The 17,625-nt window shown below is 57.7% G+C and overlaps 1 protein-coding gene across 1 annotated transcript; it reads left to right on the forward strand.

Moving 5' to 3' along the window:
* The first annotated feature begins 10,610 nt into the window (after positions 1-10,610).
* Positions 10,611-17,229, forward strand: LOC131559685 (steroid 21-hydroxylase-like). Its single transcript, XM_058808102.1, has 10 exons — positions 10,611-10,797; positions 11,164-11,253; positions 11,777-11,928; positions 12,400-12,495; positions 12,768-12,875; positions 13,532-13,618; positions 13,977-14,162; positions 14,849-15,009; positions 16,015-16,118; positions 16,707-17,229. The coding sequence occupies exons 1-10, from the start codon at positions 10,611-10,613 to the stop codon at positions 16,952-16,954; spliced, it is 1,419 nt and encodes a 472-aa protein (XP_058664085.1). The 3' UTR covers positions 16,955-17,229.
* The last annotated feature ends 396 nt before the right edge of the window (positions 17,230-17,625 follow it).

Consider the following 17,625-nt stretch of genomic DNA (forward strand, 5'->3'; position numbering starts at 1 on the left):
AGCATCCCAGTGCTGGATTATTTTGTCCTTTTATCCTTTAATAAACTTTTAAAAATTTTAAAGAATGAACTCTGTTTATCACATCAGTGAAGCTTAAGCTGATCTGCATCCAGGTGTTTTGGGACCTGCTGGGGCAGGCCATCGAGGTAAGTGTGGGGCTACTGCCGTGGAGGCCAAGTATTTCAACACAATAGCATAATCAGCAACGTTAATTAATTTTGTGTTCCTCATGCAAGCCTCAGCCTTAAGAACTCTACCAGCCTCTAATAGGATTAATAATACGCATAGTAAGTGTTACTAGTATTAATATTTAGGTAAGGATTGTTAGTGTTAACACTGGTACTAAGTATGTTAGCTGGTATTTACTGTGAAGCTCTGCTCTCCCACAGTATGACAAGGTCCTGAAGCTGTTCTCAGGTGCACAGTTAGGTGAGCACTGCTGTCCTTACCACGATCCCCCGATGGAGCCATGCTCCAGAGACGGGCAGCAATGAATCTGCAGGTGCCTTCCCAAGGTGACAGAGCTCGCCCTCTCTCCTTCCCATCTGCAGTCAGGGGATGTGAAGGCAACCATTGCTGTCCTCGGCTTCATCATCTCCAGTGCAGCCAAGCACAGCATAGACAATGAGTCTCTGTCAAGTGAGCTGCAGCAGCTGGGACTGCCCAAAGGCAGGGGAAGCCCTCAGGGTGGCACCATCAGCCAGACCTGCTGGGATGTTGCTTACAGTTCCCAGCCCTGCCTTCTTCACACCCAGATGGAGGGCAGGCTGCCTGCTGTGCTGTCCTTCATCACCTCCCTTCTGTACCATCCGTCCCTGGGGGCTCCTCAGGTGCTTTGGTGAGGTTTGGCAGCTGCAGGTCTGGTGTGAGCAGAGGGATTCTTCTCTTGTCTCCCCTCATAAGCAAAGCATGCCAGCCAGCTGTGCTGTTTTACATGTCACTGACCCACAAAATTGCAGGAGACTGAGGACTCGTAACAGGTGCAGGACAGGTTCAAAAGGAACTTGGGACAAAACCTCTGTCTTTGTCAGTCCAAAGGGACAGCAGAGCTCACATCTGCTCACAATAATCCTCTGGAGAGCGGAGCAATGTTTGTATGGAAAGATGACTGGGGGTAAAATCAGTGGAAACCGAGTTACATTTGTATCCTAACAGGATACAAATGTAGGATACAAATATCCTACATTTGTCCCCTATAATGGGACAGAAATTTTAGGGTAAAATACAGGAAAACAGTAGTCTTTTGCATCTGCATATCAGCTGTTGAAATTTTGGGTTCAATTTCTTGAATCACAAATGTCATAGGATTCCTCCCAGATGGCAGCTGCCATGAAGTATGGCTCTTCTTGGTCTTGAGTTTCAGGGGCTGTTTCCAAAGTGACCTACAGACATTGGAATGAAATCATTATTTACTGTGTAAAGGAATCGCTCTCCAAAGCATCAGCCAGGGTCTAAATGTGCCATTCTGCCTTTTAAAAGTACCAACATCACAGGATTTTTCTCAGATTAAAGCTTCCATGGAGTCGGATCTCTCAAGGCTGGCCCTTGAGAATTGTGGGCCTCCTGTGAACTGGTCTTGCCAGAAGGGCTTGCTGAGTTTTCCACTGTGTGGAAAAGAGATCCCATTTGGAGCCTGAAGCCTCGTGTTTCCTGTAGGATTTCCACTCCTAGAATTGCACACTTTGAAGGATTTCTTATAGCTGAAGTTTTCTGGGAGCTAGGACTCTGGCTGGATTTTGGTCTCTGGACTCTCAGGTGAAGTGACCTTGAGACACTAGGGCATGCAAATTTCCTTGCTGTTGAAGAGCTATTGTTCGCACCCAGGAGCCATGGTCTGAATGGGGGTGTCACCTCTTAAATTTGCAAATGTAACAGGATTTCTTCTAAATGAATGGTGCTAAGAACATAAGGTCTGGCTGGCTTTCGACTTAGAGGCGCCTCCTCTAAATTGGTCTTCAGATGCTAGGTTGGAAAGTGTTCCTACATATGCCAAATAGCCCTTGCTATGCAGTTAATAAGCTTCAAAGTACCATGGAGTAGCTGCCCCTGCAAAGATTTTGGCAGAGCCTGGTTGTGGTGCCCCATTCCACTCCACCCCCCTTAGCAGGTCCTTATGGTTGTATGGGGAATCATTGTGGAGCATGCCAACCCAGCTCCATCCTGGGAACAGCACCTGTATTTTACCCTAAAATTTCTGTCCCATTATAGCTCCTGTTAGGATACAAATGTAACTCGGTTTCCACTGATTTTACCCCCAGTCATCTTTCCATACAAACATTGCTCCGCTCTCCAGAGGATTATTGTGAGCAGATGTGAGCTCTGCTGTCCCTTTGGACTGACAAAGACAGAGGTTTTGTCCCAAGTTCCTTTTGAACCTGTCCTGCACCTGTTACGAGTCCTCAGTCTCCTGCAATTTTGTGGGTCAGTGACATGTAAAACAGCACAGCTGGCTGGCATGCTTTGCTTATGAGGGGAGACAAGAGAAGAATCCCTCTGCTCACACCAGACCTGCAGCTGCCAAACCTCACCAAAGCACCTGAGGAGCCCCCAGGGACGGATGGTACAGAAGGGAGGTGATGAAGGACAGCACAGCAGGCAGCCTGCCCTCCATCTGGGTGTGAAGAAGGCAGGGCTGGGAACTGTAAGCAACATCCCAGCAGGTCTGGCTGATGGTGCCACCCTGAGGGCTTCCCCTGCCTTTGGGCAGTCCCAGCTGCTGCAGCTCACTTGACAGAGACTCATTGTCTATGCTGTGCTTGGCTGCACTGGAGATGATGAAGCCGAGGACAGCAATGGTTGCCTTCACATCCCCTGACTGCAGATGGGAAGGAGAGAGGGCGAGCTCTGTCACCTTGGGAAGGCACCTGCAGATTCATTGCTGCCCGTCTCTGGAGCATGGCTCCATCGGGGGATCGTGGTAAGGACAGCAGTGCTCACCTAACTGTGCACCTGAGAACAGCTTCAGGACCTTGTCATACTGTGGGAGAGCAGAGCTTCACAGTAAATACCAGCTAACATACTTAGTACCAGTGTTAACACTAACAATCCTTACCTAAATATTAATACTAGTAACACTTACTATGCGTATTATTAATCCTATTAGAGGCTGGTAGAGTTCTTAAGGCTGAGGCTTGCATGAGGAACACAAAATTAATTAACGTTGCTGATTATGCTATTGTGTTGAAATACTTGGCCTCCACGGCAGTAGCCCCACACTTACCTCGATGGCCTGCCCCAGCAGGTCCCAAAACACCTGGATGCAGATCAGCTTAAGCTTCACTGATGTGATAAACAGAGTTCATTCTTTAAAATTTTTAAAAGTTTATTAAAGGATAAAAGGACAAAATAATCCAGCACTGGGATGCTTTTAGCACACAGCCAAAGAGCACAGAGGTAGCTTAAAAACATGTTCACTATATACTGTTACATTGCTGAGGTTACATGCATATTCATTAACTTACACATTATTCAAACATTCCTTTGACTTTTTGATGTTCCAGGAACTCTCTTGTTTGGTTTTAACCTCTGACTTGTCTGCAGAACGTTCTGTAAATGAGGTCTACACATTTTATTTCTTCCTGTAGTTTTATCCTGTTGCTTCGCACTCCCTGATAATACCGATAAGAGTCGATAAATGCTTCCTGGATGCTTAAGCTCTTTTTGTCACTATTATCACTTGGTAGGGGCAGTCTGCAGTTATAAGAAACAGAATAATTGCTTTACACCATTTTCTGAGTTAGTTACATAGAAGTACTTTAGTTTCTATTTCAACATTTTGCTAAAGCCTACGATATATTTATCAGGCTACTATTCATATGAAATATACAGTGCATACATAAACTGGCATATTACACTATACAAAGCAGTTAAAAGTAAGTATAAGTTTTACCATATCAAAATACTTGTAATGCAAAAAGCTAATCTATGAATGTGAAAGCCAATATTGTTTTATCATCTATAACATCCGACGACGAGGGTGAGCAGCGGGCCCGCAGCAGGCGGAGGGCGGGCAGGGGGACGCGGGCACTTAACTTTGGCCAGGGTGCTGATCTCGGCCAGTCGGGGCAGGCCAAGTCCCCGCAGAAGCGGAAGCACTGCGGTAGAAGAGGCACCCAGAGCCCGCAGCGGGCGCTGCACGCCCTCCCCGCTCCCGAGCCCTCTCCTCACCAAATCGCCGCCGCTCCCTAGTCCGCCCTGCTGCCGCAAAGACGACCCGGAACTCCTCCCGGGCTACACTCCTCTCCGCCTCCTGCCCCGAGTGCCGATGGGGCGCTCCGGTAGGGGCTCTGCGGGGGTCTTTTCGCCGGGACCTGGGCACGAGAGAAGGCCGGAGAAGGGGACGGGGCTTTGGCGAGCGCCGGCGCCGCCGCCGCCGCCGCCGCCGCCGCCGCCGCCGCCTGCGAGCCCTTCGGGCAGCCCGAGCTCCGCCCCACGCTCCCACGGGCCTCAGCCTGACGGCTCCTAAGCCTGCCAATCACGGCCCGCCTTTCTCCGTCCGCCCTGTCCAATCACAGCCGCCCTTTCAAACCGGAAGCGGTCTCGCCGATCTCAGCCCGCTCAGTCGCGGCTCGCCGCCTCAGACTGGCCCCGCTCGCCCGTACGTCTGAGGCGCCGCTCCCGCCACCGCCGCTTTGGGAGCCGGCGGAGCAGCGTCCCCGCTGCCGCTGCCTCGGCAGGCGCTGTTGCGGACGGGAAGGGCGGCCGGGAGCTTCCAGTTCAGGTCCTGGTCGGGATCAGGTTCTGGTCCAGGGAAGCGGGCAGGCGGCGGGCAGCGGGCGGACGCGGCCACAGCAATGGCGGCGGCGGGAGCAGCGCTTGAGGGGACCGCGGGGAGTCACGGATCCGAGCGCGGCGGGAATTTGCGGGCTGGGATTGGTGGAGCCGGCAGGCGCTGCCTCGGGTTGTGATTGGCTGGCTGTCCGCCCGTGGGGCATAAATAGCGGGCGTTGGGGCGGCAATGGCTTCAGTTCGGCGGTGAAGCTGGGAGCGACGGGAGCTGCGGATGCGCGATCCGAGGAGCGGCGCTGCGCCAGGACGGGACCCCCGCGGCAGCTGATGCGGGAAGCGCTGGTGAGCACGGACGCGACGCCTGCGGCCGTATCTGGGGCCGGCCGTGTCCAGTTCTTTCTGCCGCGCCCTGCGTGGCTCGGGTAGCCGGCGGCTGGTGTGGGGCCTGGAGTGGCGCGGTGCGGGGGGGGGGGGGGCACTGCCTGCTGTCACTGGGGGCTGGAAAGTAGCCGTTTCGCGGTTTCTGGATTTAAAGAAATGTTCAGAATACAAGGAATAAAGCTTGCTTTTTGTATTTTTATTACTTTATTTTGTTTTTACTAGTAATGTTTTTTTTCTTAATTGTGTTATTTTATTATTGCCCGTTTTAATACATCTTTTTGGTTTGATTTGTTTTCTTTACTAGATATCTCATGTTAATTCGGTAAGGGTTGTGGGACTGGGGCTGAAGCACCAGTTGTGAGAGCAGTGGGGACATAAAACCCCAGGGTGTGGAATAATGATTTTGGCATGAGCCAGGCCCAAAACAACGTGGAGTGGTAGAAATGCTGAGGCTAGATAAATGCCATGGGAGGAAGGCATGGAGCTGCAGCACTGGGCCTGCAGGTTATGCCTGGGGGTTCCCAGCCCCTGCCCTGTGGTACCAACAAGGGGCTGAGGGTGTGGGGGCTCAGAGGGTGTGGGGGCTCAGAGGGTTCTAGGGCCCAAGAACCAGCCCAAGAGTGCCTTTTGGGATGGGGGGGGGGCAGGAGTCCAGTGGCTATTGCCAGCCCCTGGAGCTGCCTGAGGGGAGGTGAGGAGGCCTTTGTGCAGGTGCTGGGCTGAGAGCCAGGGTGAGGGGGAGGGTGGATGTTGAGCTTCAGGCCTCCAGTGTCCCCAGAGTTGGGATGCCACTTAGGGCTGGGTGGGTGGATGGGACAGCTTCTAGAGATACTGAAATTGTAATGATGGCAGTAACTGATTTGTGGCCTTATCAACAGCCCCAAGGTGCAGTGAGAAGCATGAGCAGCTTTTAGCTGCAGCCAGTAGGAAGCTGAGGAGTTGGAGCTGAGGCAGCAGACCTGGAGGAGACAGAAATATGGTAGGGTTTGGTGTAAAACCCCCGTGGGGCTGGGATAGGGATTGCGGAGCGGGGAGGTGAACTGCATGGTTGGAATTGAAATTGCTGTAAGGGCTGTGATCAGAGCTCAAGAACGAGAGCTAAAAGAAAGATCCTGTCCTGAGAAGCACAAGTAGTATTGTGTGGCACTACTGTGAAGATTTAGAGCAGAAAGTGCAAAAGAAGAGCTGGCAGTTAAATAAAGCTTGTGGGACTGGAGCTGAAATCACTGGGGCCGGGGTGGGGACTGCAGTGCTGCAGAAAGAGTCACTGCTACAAGAGATACTCACTGTCGATCTGAGGACTAATCGCAGAATGGGACACAGCTGGAAGAAGAGAGCTGGCAGTAAAATAAAGCTTGTGGGGAAAGAGCTAAAAGGGCTGAGATCACTGGGCCTGGTCTTGTCATTATGCGACTGGAATTGCGGCTTAACACATCGCAGCAACCTTAGGGCTGGTACCTGAGACTGTAGCGTTCTTGCGCCGAGATCACTGTAGGCCCGTGACATGGGTGCAGGGGCTGGGTATTGCCGCTAATAGTAGAACCGGATGTGCGGGGTGGCGAAAGGGAGGCTGGAAGCTTGCGCCTGAAAACCCCGTCGATGGCAGAATATTGCCTGCGCCTGTGATGGCACCTCTTGGGGCGCACTGTGGGGCTGGGAAGTGGACTGCGGGGCTGGCAACGTCAATGGAAATGGCAAAGGCACTAGACCTGTGAACGGGGCTGTGGGCATCCAGGAGAACTTACGCAGGGGGCGGCAAAGTGACTGGGGACTGCTCGCTGGGGGCTAAAATCACTGCAGGGCTAGCATATGGATGGTGGGGTGGGCTTTCGGAGGCTGGTGCGGGAGCTGAATTGTTTCCAAGCTGGAGCCAAGAGCCAGATGCTGGCATTTGAAGCTGGAAAAACACAGAGCTGGAGCTGCAAGAAGAGAGCTGGCAGTAAAATAAAGCTTGTGGGGAAAGAGCTAAAAGGGCTGAGATCACTGGGCCTGGTCTTGTCATTGTGCGACTGGAATTGCGGCAAAACACATCGCAGCAACCTTAGGGCTGGTACCTGAGACTGTAGCCTTCTTGCGCCGAGATCACTGTAGGCCCGTGACATGGGTGCAGGGGCTGGGTATTGCCGCTAATAGTAGAACCGGATGTGTGGGGTGGCGAAAGGGAGGCTGGAAGCTTGCGCCTGAAAACCCCGTCGATGGCAGAATATTGCCTGCGCCTGTGATGGCACCTCTTGGGGCACACTGTGGGGCTGGGAAGTGGACTGCGGGGCTGGCAACGTGAATGAAAATGGCAAAGGCACTAGACCTGTGAACGGGGCTGTGGGCATCCAGGAGAACTTATGCAGGGGGTGGCAAAGTGACTGGGGACTGCTCGCTGGGGGCTAAAATCACTGCAGGGCTAGCATATGGATGGTGGGGTGGGCTTTCGGAGGCTGGTGCGGGAGCTGAATTGTTTCCAAGCTGGAGCCGAGAGCCAGATGCTGGCATTTGAAGCTGGAAAAACACAGAGCTGGAGCTGCAAGAAGAGAGCTGGCAGTAAAATAAAGCTTGTGGGACTGGAGCTGAAATCACTGGTGCCGGGGTGGGGGCTGCAGTGCTGCAGAAAGAGTCACTGCTACAAGGGATACTCACTGTGGATCTGAGGACTAATCGCAGAATGGGACACCCAAAATCCACCCTGCCCTAGACACCCAAAATCCACCCTGCACCCCCCAAATCAACCCTGGGATCCTCACAAACAACCCCTGGGACACTCCAAATCCACTCAAGAACATCCTGATCCCTCAAATTCACCACGAGACACCCCCTCCCCCCCCCCCCCCCCCCAGACACTCTCTACTCCCTGGGACCCTCTGGCAGCCCCCAAATGTAACCTGAAAACCTCTCCCTCCCTCCCAGGAATCTCCCAAACACCAACTGGGACCCTCCAGACTGCCCTTCCACCAGTCTACCCTGGAACACCAAATTCCACCTTCAGAATCCCCACAAACACTCTCTGGAACCCTCAAACCCCCTCCAGACCCCCTAAACCCACCCTCATACACCCCAGAGTGCCTGGGATCCTCACCCCCTCCCAGGACCCTCCAACCCCCATTAGATGCCCCCAAATCCACCCCAGGATCTCCCCTGGGGTCCCTCACCACCTTCTGGATCCCCCAAATCCACCCTGCGATGTGCAAACATCTGCTGAGAAGCCCCTGGGACCACCCAAATCCACCCTGGGCCCCCCTAAAGACTCCCTGGAGGCCCCTGGGACCACCCCTACACAAAGCCCCCCCTCCACACTGTTCCAGCCCCACCACGTCCTTGCCTTCCCCCCAGCACATGGCCTTGTCCTCCTGCAGTGTCCTTGTGTGCCTCCTGATGTCCTTGCGTCCACCCATCCCCCAGGGGATGCATGTCCCCTGTGCCCCTTCCCCTGTGGTGGCACTGGCGCCCTGTCCCATTTGGGGGTCCCTAGAGCACTGTCTCCATGCCCCTAGGCTTTGTGTCCCCTTTCCCCACAGTGGATGTCGCCAGGGGGGTGCCCTCCAAGTCCCCACGCTCAGGATCTCCCCAGGATGTCACCCCCTTGTCCCCCTTCCTGGGGTGTCCCCAAGGTCTCCCCAGGGTGATATGGCCCCAGATCAGGATGTCCCCATCCTGTCTTCCCATGTCCTGATGTCTCCCACAGCCCCCCTCCATGTCCCCTACGCCCACCCACATCATTCCGACTCCTGTGCCTTCCATGACCCCGATGTCCCCATGTCCCCCATATCCCCCTCGTGTCACCACGTCCCCCATGTCCTCCTATGTCCCCCAACATTCCCCGTGTCCCCCTGTGTCAGCTGGTGCTGCAGGGGGACCAAAGATGGTCCAAGGGGAACCCTCCTGTGGGGGTTTGGGGTGGGGGGGGGGGGGCTGGGAGGGTTCTGTGGGCAGTTGGAAGGGAGCTATGGGTACTCAGGGGGTGGGGGTGTCCAGAGGGGCTGTGGCAGATCCTGGGGGTGGCTCTGGGGGCTTAGGGAGGTCTAGGAGGATATCTGTGGGTGCTAAGGGGACGTTGTTGGGGCTCAGGGAGAGCCCATGGGGCTGACAGGTTTGTAGTGGCGGGGGGTCTGTGGCCTCCATGGATGGAGGGCTGTGGGAAGTGCTATGTGGGGGCCCCTTCCCCCAGGGGGAGGTCTGTCAGGGTATGGGGAGAGGGTCACTTGATACTGGGGCCCACTACCCACTTTGAGGGGTACAGGGTGTTTGAGCTGCCAGTGGCTGGATTTGAAAGGACCCTGTGCCCTGAGAGTGTGTTTAGGGGGTTTCTGCCCCTGGGAGATGCTGCCAAGGGGTCAGGGGATGCTGAGGGGCTTCAGTGCAGGTGATGGAGGATTCATAACTGTTCTCACTGCCCACTGCATCCTCTTGCTCCCCAAGGACCTGCAGCTGGCCCAACACCTGCAAGGGCCCCAGAGGGGGAGCGTCTGATGGGGGGCACCCCCGGGATCCCCACACCATGGCCCAATCCCTGGCACCCACCCACAGGAGCCCCCCTCCTGACACTTTCACATCCCTAATCCTATTGGGGGGTCCCTGAGAGATCCCCACATTGAGACATCCCCCACCTGGAACTCCCTTCTCAATACCCCTCCTGAGGGCCCCCACCATAGCACCCCACAAACTCCCCGGGCAACACATCCCCGGGTGGGGGTCCCCTTCCTGACTTCAGCACTTCTCAGATTATTGTGAGTCCCCACCTGTAATCATTCCAGGACCCGGGAACTGGAGGGACATCATCCCCCAAGGGGACATCCCTAGGACTCACACTCTATTGGAGACCTCCCTCACTTCTGCTGGACCCCAATAAATGTCTCTGATCCTCAAATGCTGCTGCTAGAGTGAGGGAAATTGGGGGCAGGCACCTGTGAAGGAGGCTCTGGGTGCAGGGACTTAAGGGGGGGGGGGTGGGAGCACCTCCACGAGGGCTGTGGGAATTGGGATAGGGGATATTTGGGGAGGTGAGGAGGAGGGTGAAGCTTAAAATGTCCCCTTAATAAGGTGGTATTTGGAGGGGCAGGGCTTGAGGGGGCACTTTTATAGTGGTGGGGTCATTTTGGGGGGTTAGGGATTAGAGGTTTGCTTTATGGAGGAATCAATGCATCAGGAGTCAGGGATCCCGGGGCAGGGACTTCGGGTCTGTTTTATAGAGGATGGGGGGCTGCCTCCAGGGCAGGGGCGTAGGGCTCCCCTTTACAAAGGCAGAGCGGCCGGTGCGGGGCAGGGCTTGACGTGAGACGGGGCTTTAAGCCTCCCGTGTGAGGCCCGAGCCTCGAGGGGTGGGGTTTTAAGGGGCGCTCTTTATGGGGCTGGGCCCAGGGTCCACTTTTATGCTGGCGGTGGCGGGTTGTCGTAGTAGGGTGCGTGTGCGCCACCTGAGAGGGGCAGGACTTAGGGGGTGGGGCTGCATGGGGCGTGGTTGTGGGGTTCCCCAATATAAGGGCTCTCCGGTCCGCCCCCCCACCCCGCGGGCCATGGCGGCTGCGGCGCTGCTGCTGGGCCTGCTGTCGCTGTCGCTGCTGTCGCGACTGTCGCGGCGTGGCGATGGGCGTGGCCCGCGCTGGGGCGTGCTGCACCTGCTGCATCCACAGGGGGCGCTGCACCTGAGCCGCCTGACGCGGCGGCACGGGCCCGTGCTGCGCCTGCGCGCGGCGGGCCGCGGTGAGTGCGGGATCCCCGACCCCAGCTGAACTTGCCCGGAACCCCCGAACCCGACCCTGACCGAGCTGCACGGGACCCCCGAACCTGACCCCACCCCAGCCGCCCGGGACCCCCGAACCCGACACCAACCCAACCGCCCGGGACCCCACAGCCCCCCAAACCCCCCTCCCTGCTCCCCAGGGACTCTCCGAGCCCCCAACTCTGCCCTTTCCCCCTGCGGTGGGGACCTCTCCTCAAACCCCCCCAAACCTTTCTTGGGGCCCTAATCCCCCGATGCTCTCCCCAAAATCCCACGCCAGGACTCCCCACTTGGTTTGGGATCTCCCCCAGTTTTGGAGTACCCCCAGCCCCTCCTCTTCCCTGCAGAGGTGCTGGTGCCGAGCTCGGTGGCGACCATCCGCGAGGCGCTGGTCCGGCACTGGGGGGACTGGCTGGGGCGCCCCCACAGCTATCTGGGTATGGCGGCGGGATGGGGGGCGGTTGGAGGGGTTCCTGTGGGGTTTGGGGAGTATCCTGTGTGTAGTGAAGCCCTTCGGGGGATTTGAAGGGAGTCACTGTGTGGTTTCTGGGGTTCTCTGTGGGGCTCGGGGAGGGTCTCTAAGGGTTTGGGGGGGCCCTGTGGGATGGCAAGTCCTTATGGGTTTTGAGGGCGTCCCTATGAGATTGAAGGGGTTGTTACGGGATTGGGAGGGGGTCCCAATGGAGTTGGGGACATGGGTACTGGGGGGGGGGGGCAGTTCTGGAGGGGTGGGTTGTCTGTAGGGGCTAGGGCAGTTTCTAGAGGTCTCTGCCCCACCAGACACACCCTTCAGCCTCCAGGGTGGCATTAGGAGGGTCCCATGGAGGAAGCGGCTATGGGGTTGAAGGAGGCTTTATGAGGTAGTGGGGCCCTGTAGCACACCCCTGGTGTATTGGAGGTGGGTCCCTATAGGGGCTGGGGGGTTTCTGGGGGTCCCTTACTGCTCCTGCCCAACCCCAGGGTTGCTGGTGTCACGGGGGGGCCGGGACCTGGCACTGGGAGACCCCTGCCCTGGCTGGCGGCAGCAGCGGGGAGCAGTTCGGGGGGCACTGGCACGGGCTGGGGGGCGTCTCGGGCCCCTCCTTTGGCTGCAGGGCCGGGAGTTGTGTGAGGTGAGACCCTGAAACCGACTCCTGCCCAAAATGATCCTTCTGCAACCCCGACACCCCCAAAACTGATCCTCCCAGCATTGCAAAACAGATCCCCACACAATATTGACCAGCAAAACCCTGGCCAATGCACCCCAAAACTGATACCTTGAGCCTCACTCCCTTCACCCAAACCCCACCCATGCACCTTAACCATGTCCCCTGCATCTGGAAACTGCCCCCCAAACCCTACCCCCTGCACTCATCCCCCAATCTCTGCATCCCAAACCTGATCCCCAAACCCTGCACCCGCATCACTGTCCCCCAAAACTTACCCACCCAAACCTCACCCTCTGCACCCCAAAAGGGCATTATCCCTGTGAGTCCCCATAACTCCCTCAGAGCTCTGCACTTCTCTTGTGCGACCCCCTAAACCAGCCTTGGAGTCCCCCTTTATTTGCTCTGGGGCTCTCTCTAACCTTCTCTTTCCCCCAGGAGCTGCGTTCGTATGGGGAGGCCCCCCTGGACCCCTTTGAGGTGTTCACCTTCCACACCTGCAGCACCATCACACGCCTCCTCTTTGGGGAGCTGGTGAGGATCTGGCAGGGGGCCCAGGATGGAGACAGGGGTTTGGAGGAGGACCCCAGTTTTTATGGGGGCCCAGGGTTTGGGGGGGACCCAGGAGTCTGTGGAGGGAACATCCAGCTGTTTGGGGGGACTGACCAATTTGTGTGTGGGTGGCAGGGGTTTGGGGGCACATAGGAATTTGAGGGGACCCGAATGTCTGAAATGATGTTCGGGGTGTTCTGGGGGATCCAGAGACAATTGAGTACTGGGCAGTACACAGGTGTGTTCTCCTCCAGGTGCCCCCTCCAGGGGAGCTCCGGGCCTTCTCACGCTGCTTGGGGGAGCTGCTGCAGGTCTGGGGGCACAGCAGTGTTCGGGTGCTGGACCTGCTGCCCCTGCTGCGGGTGAGCCTGGCAGCTCCTGGGGGTGGCTGTGGGGCTGTGGCCTTTTTGCTGCATGAGGGTCTATGGAGCCCAGAGCTATAGAGCCCTATGGGGGCAATAAGGGAATTGTGGAGATCTACAGGGGGACTATGGGCCCTTGGGGGCCTGGGAAGGGCTGTGAGTCTCAGGGGGATTATATGGCCCATGGGAGAGATATGGGGCTGGTGGGATTATATGGGGTTGGGAGTGAGGTTATAGCATCTGTGTGGGACTGGAGAAGGGTATGGAGGGCTGACAGAGAGCTTATAGGGTCCATAGAGAGCTTGGGTGGTGTCTGTGGTACTGGGAAGGGACCCTATATCTCTAATGGGGCTGGACAGGGGTTATAGTGTTTGTGTGGGGCTAGGGTGAGTGTTACAGGGTCTATATGGTGTTGAGGATCTCTGGGCCTGGGAGGGGCAGTTGTGGGGGCTGTATAGGGCTGAGGTGGGGTAAAGTGTCTCTGTGGTGCTGAGGATGCCTGTAGGACATTGGAGGGGTCTGTATGGCCCAGGGGAGCGGCCATAGGGTATCTCTGGGGCTCAGGAGACTCAGGCAGCATCTCTGGGGGAGCGGGTGTCTCTCTGAGGTCAAAGGTTTCTTGGCGGTGGGGGTCCCCATGGAGTCCCTGTGCGCAGGCCCTGCCCAACCCGGGACTGCGGAAGCTGCTGCAGCTTGTCCAGCACCGTGACATGTTTGTGGAGACCCAGATCCAGCGGCATCAGGTGGGGAGGCCCAGAGAGCTGGGAGGCAGCCCGAGGTCAGGAGCGGTGCAGTTGGAACAGAGCCTCAGGGGAAACCCAGGGCTTTGGAAACTACATGGGGGTCTGGAAGGACTCAGGTTCTGGGTGGAAACCAGGAGTTTGGGGGCTACCCAGGGGCTTGGGGGCACCCACATATTTTTGGGGAAACAGAGGTTTGGGGGGACCCAAGGGGATGGGAGGAGCCGGGGGTCTGGGAGGCTTGTAAGGCCTTGGGGAGGGCCAGGGGTTTAGGTGGACTTGGGGATTTGGAAGAGACTCCCGTGTTTGGGGGCAGCTGGGGATCAGGAGAAACCCCCAACACGTGTCACCCCTTTGCCAGGCGTGCCCCTCCCCTCCCCCGGACTCAGTTCTGGGGGCACTGCTGGGGCGTAATCCTGGGGCACGGGAGGGCCCCCTGAGCCCCCCCCGGCTGCACATGGCGCTGGTGGACCTGTTCATTGGGGGAACCGAGACCACTGCGGCGGCGCTGGGCTGGACTGTGGCCTTCCTGCTGCACCGCCCCGAGGTGAAACACATGTCCCTCCATGTCTTCCATGCAGCCCTGGGGGGGTCCTCTGTGTCCCCAGGGGTCCTGTGTCCCCCCCTACATCCTGTGTTCCATATGTCCCTCATGTTCCCTTCTCCGTGGGTTTCCTGCTGCTCTGCCCCCAGATGATGTGGAGCACCCTCTGTCCCCTGTACAGTGCCAGGGCTCCATGTGTGTACTTGGGGGTCCCATATCCCCACCTGTGTCCTACATGTCCCCCACGTCCTCCTCCCCATGGCTGACACTGTGCCCTTGCACCACCCTGAGGTGCCCCATGGATCTCTCAGACATTTCAGAGCTGTGTCTGTGTCTCTATGTGGCTCCTTGGTTTGGGGTTTCCATGGAGAGGTGGCTCAGGGTCCAGGGATAGAGGGTCCTAAGAGAGAGATCTGGGGGCTCAGGGGTGTCCCCAAGGAGGAGGGAGGAGCAAGTCTGGGGTGGGGGTTGGGTCTCAGGACAGGTCTGGGGAGGATCTGGGAGTTCAAGGGGGTTGCCAAGGGAGAGGGCCAGGCTTGAGGATGGTTTGGGGTCCCAGGGGCAGGTTGGTGAGTTTGGGGGGGTCTGGGGTTCTGGGGAGTCGCCCTGTCATCCCATTGCCACTGTGTGCCCCCTGGGATGCACCCCCTCCCCTGGTGCCCCATGGCAGACATGGCACACCTGTGCAGCTGCAGGTGCGGCTGCGGGCGGAGCTGCAGGGGGCACAGGGACCACCCGGGCCAGGGGACATGGGGCGCCTGCCCCTTCTTCAGGCCACCGTCAGCGAGACCCTGCGGCTGCGACCCCCTGCGCCCCTGGCGCTGCCCCACTGCGCCCTGCGCCACACCAGGTACCAGGGCAGGGAGGAGCCGCCACCAGCCAGCCTGGGTGAGGGGCAACCACCACAGAACAGGAAGGGTCCACATGGTATCATCAGTAGGGTCCGGGAGAACCCAGCAGAGCCCATTAGACCCCAGCAAGTCCCGCTAAGACCCATCAGGTCCCAGCATGGCCCGGGTAAGACCCGAATATGCAGAATATTTACCAGTAGGGCCCAGTAGAAGTAGGCCCACAGTAGACTCCAATAGACCAGTACAGTCTGGTAAGTCCTTGTAGGACCCAGTAGGCTTCAACAGGGCCCAATAAATCCCAGTAAGACTCATTAGGTCCCAGTAGGCCCCAGTATAACCCCAGTACATTCCACTTGCCCCAGCAGGTTCTGGTATGACCCCAGTAGACCCTAACAGACACTCAGTAGATCCTAGAAGATTCCAGAATAGCCTCAGTAGGCCCCAGCAGAGCCCAGAAGATCCCAGCAGGAGTTCCCAATATATCCCAGTAAGTCCAAGGTAGCCCCACGAAACCCCAGTAGACATCCAGTAGCCCCCAGAAAAGCTCACGATGGGTCCAGCAGTTCCCAGTGAGCCCAGTAGACCCCAGTATGGCCCCAGTAGACCTCGACAGATAGCCAGTAGATACCAGAGAGCTCCAGTAGGACTCCACCAGATCCCAGTATGGCGCTAGCAGATCCCACCCAGTGTGCCAGTAGACCCCAAATAAATTCTAGTAGGTGTCAGTATGGCTCCAGTAGATTCCAGTATAGCATCAGCAAATTCCAGTAGGCACCTAATAGATCCCAGGAGACCCCAGAGAGCCCCAGTAGACTCCAACAGACACCCAGTAACTCCCAGCAGCACCTACCAGATCTCAGTATAGACCCTGTAGACCCAAACAGACATCCAGTCATACCTAGTGAGCCCCCAGAGAGCCTCAGTAGGTCTCAGTATGGCCCATGTAACTTTCAGTAGCCCCCAGCAGACCGCAGTCTATCTCCATGCACCTTGTCCCCTTCCAGTCTTGGGGGGCTCCCCGTGGCAGCCGGCACTGTCCTGATCCCCAACCTGCTGGCAGCCCAACAGGACCCTGACATCTGGCAGCACCCTGAGGTCTTCCTGCGCGGTATGTGGGTATGCCTGCACTCTGAGTGCCCCCCTGAACTCCTGGGTTTCCTCAAACATCAAACTGGGTTCTCCCAGCCATGGTGTTTTCCCTGATTCCTGGGTATCCTGGGAACACCTTTGTGTCATGAGTGTCCCCCCCCCCCGATGCCTGAACCACCCCAACCCCACACCCCCTCCCCCAAACCTGTGGTTACCCCCCACCATCCCCATTAGTTCTCCCATATATCTGTGTACCCCCCTCAAAACCTGTTCCTCCCCTCTACCCCCCTGCCGAAACCCCTGAGACCCCCCTCAGGTGTCTGAACCCTCCCCAAACATGTGAATCCCCTCTGTCATCCTGGGGTCTCCCCCGAATCTTAGGCTCCCTCTGAGCCCCTGGGTCACCCCAAACCCCCATGTTTCCCTTCTGAACCCCGAAGTCCAACCTGGGGAACCCCCAGGCACCCTCCAAACTTGTGGAGGTCCGCCCTTAAGTCCTGGGTCCCCCCATGGCGCCCGCTCCCCCCAAGCCTGTGGGTCCCCCCCCGGAACCCCCCGATCCTGCGGGTCCCCCCGCACCCCTCGGAGCTGACCCGCCGCCCCCCAGAGCGGTTCCTGGCGCCGGGCGCCCCCTCGCGGTCGCTGCTGCCGTTCGGCTGCGGGGCGCGATCGTGCCCGGGGGAGGGGCTGGCGCGGGCCGAGCTCTTCGTGTTCCTGGGGCTGATCCTGCGGGAATTCCGTCTGGAGCCGGGCCCGGAGGGACTGCCGGGGCTGAGGGGCTCACCGGGCACGGTGCTGCGCTGCCCCTCCTTTCGCCTGCGTATGGTGCCCTGCCAGCCCCCGGGCTTACCCTGACCCTGGCCTGACTCCACTTGACCACTTTATTACTTTTCTGAACACACTGTGACTCACCTGAGGTTTTTTTGACCCTTCTTGAATACACCTGACTTCACCTGAGCCTGTGTGACACTGCCTGAACCTGGCTGACCGTGACCCCCTGACTGACCCCACCTGACATCGGCCTCACCCCTGCCAACCCTATGCCTCACCTTGACACCGGCTATGACCCCAGCTGTGACCCTACCTAACCCCATCTGACTCTGCTTGAACCCTGCGTGACTCCATCCCAACTCACCTGACACCTGACCCCTGTGTGCCCCCATTCAAAACCAGATAGCTGGGTCTCTCCCGGATGCCTGAGTCAATGCAGTGTGGGAGGGCCCCATTTATCTCCTCCTAATAAAATTTGTGCTTTTGAACCCACAAGTCCCAGCTCTTCCTGGGACCCCCTAAACGTCCGGAACGCCCGAAGCCCAGCCTTGCGCCCACCCTGACCGGCCACTCTCGGCACCCGCCACAGCCCTCGGACAGCATCAGAAGATAGCGGTCTGGCTGATTTGCACTTCCCCACTCCGCAAAGCCCTCCCTGGAGAGGCTGCGGTCCGGGTTGGGCTCGCAGCCCTGCGAGATACGGCGGGTTTGTGCGGGGCGCTGCGTTCTGCTGATCTGACTGGCAACAGGCGACT

The sequence above is a fragment of the Ammospiza caudacuta genome, chromosome 7 (genome assembly GCF_027887145.1).
Source record: "Ammospiza caudacuta isolate bAmmCau1 chromosome 7, bAmmCau1.pri, whole genome shotgun sequence".
In the NCBI taxonomy this organism is placed as follows: Eukaryota; Metazoa; Chordata; class Aves; order Passeriformes; family Passerellidae; genus Ammospiza; species Ammospiza caudacuta.

What these genes read in the sequence shown, in the direction of transcription:
- LOC131559685 (XM_058808102.1), top strand. Translation starts at nt 10,611, where the DNA reads ATGGCGGCTGCGGCGCTGCTGCTGGGCCTGCTGTCGCTGTCGCTGCTG. An exon ending in GCCTCCTCTTTGGGGAGCTG is followed by an intron (nt 12,496 to 12,767) that starts GTGAGGATCTGG and finishes GTTCTCCTCCAG; the next exon opens with GTGCCCCCTCCAGGGGAGCT. An exon ending in CCCAGATCCAGCGGCATCAG is followed by an intron (nt 13,619 to 13,976) that starts GTGGGGAGGCCC and finishes CCCCTTTGCCAG; the next exon opens with GCGTGCCCCTCCCCTCCCCC.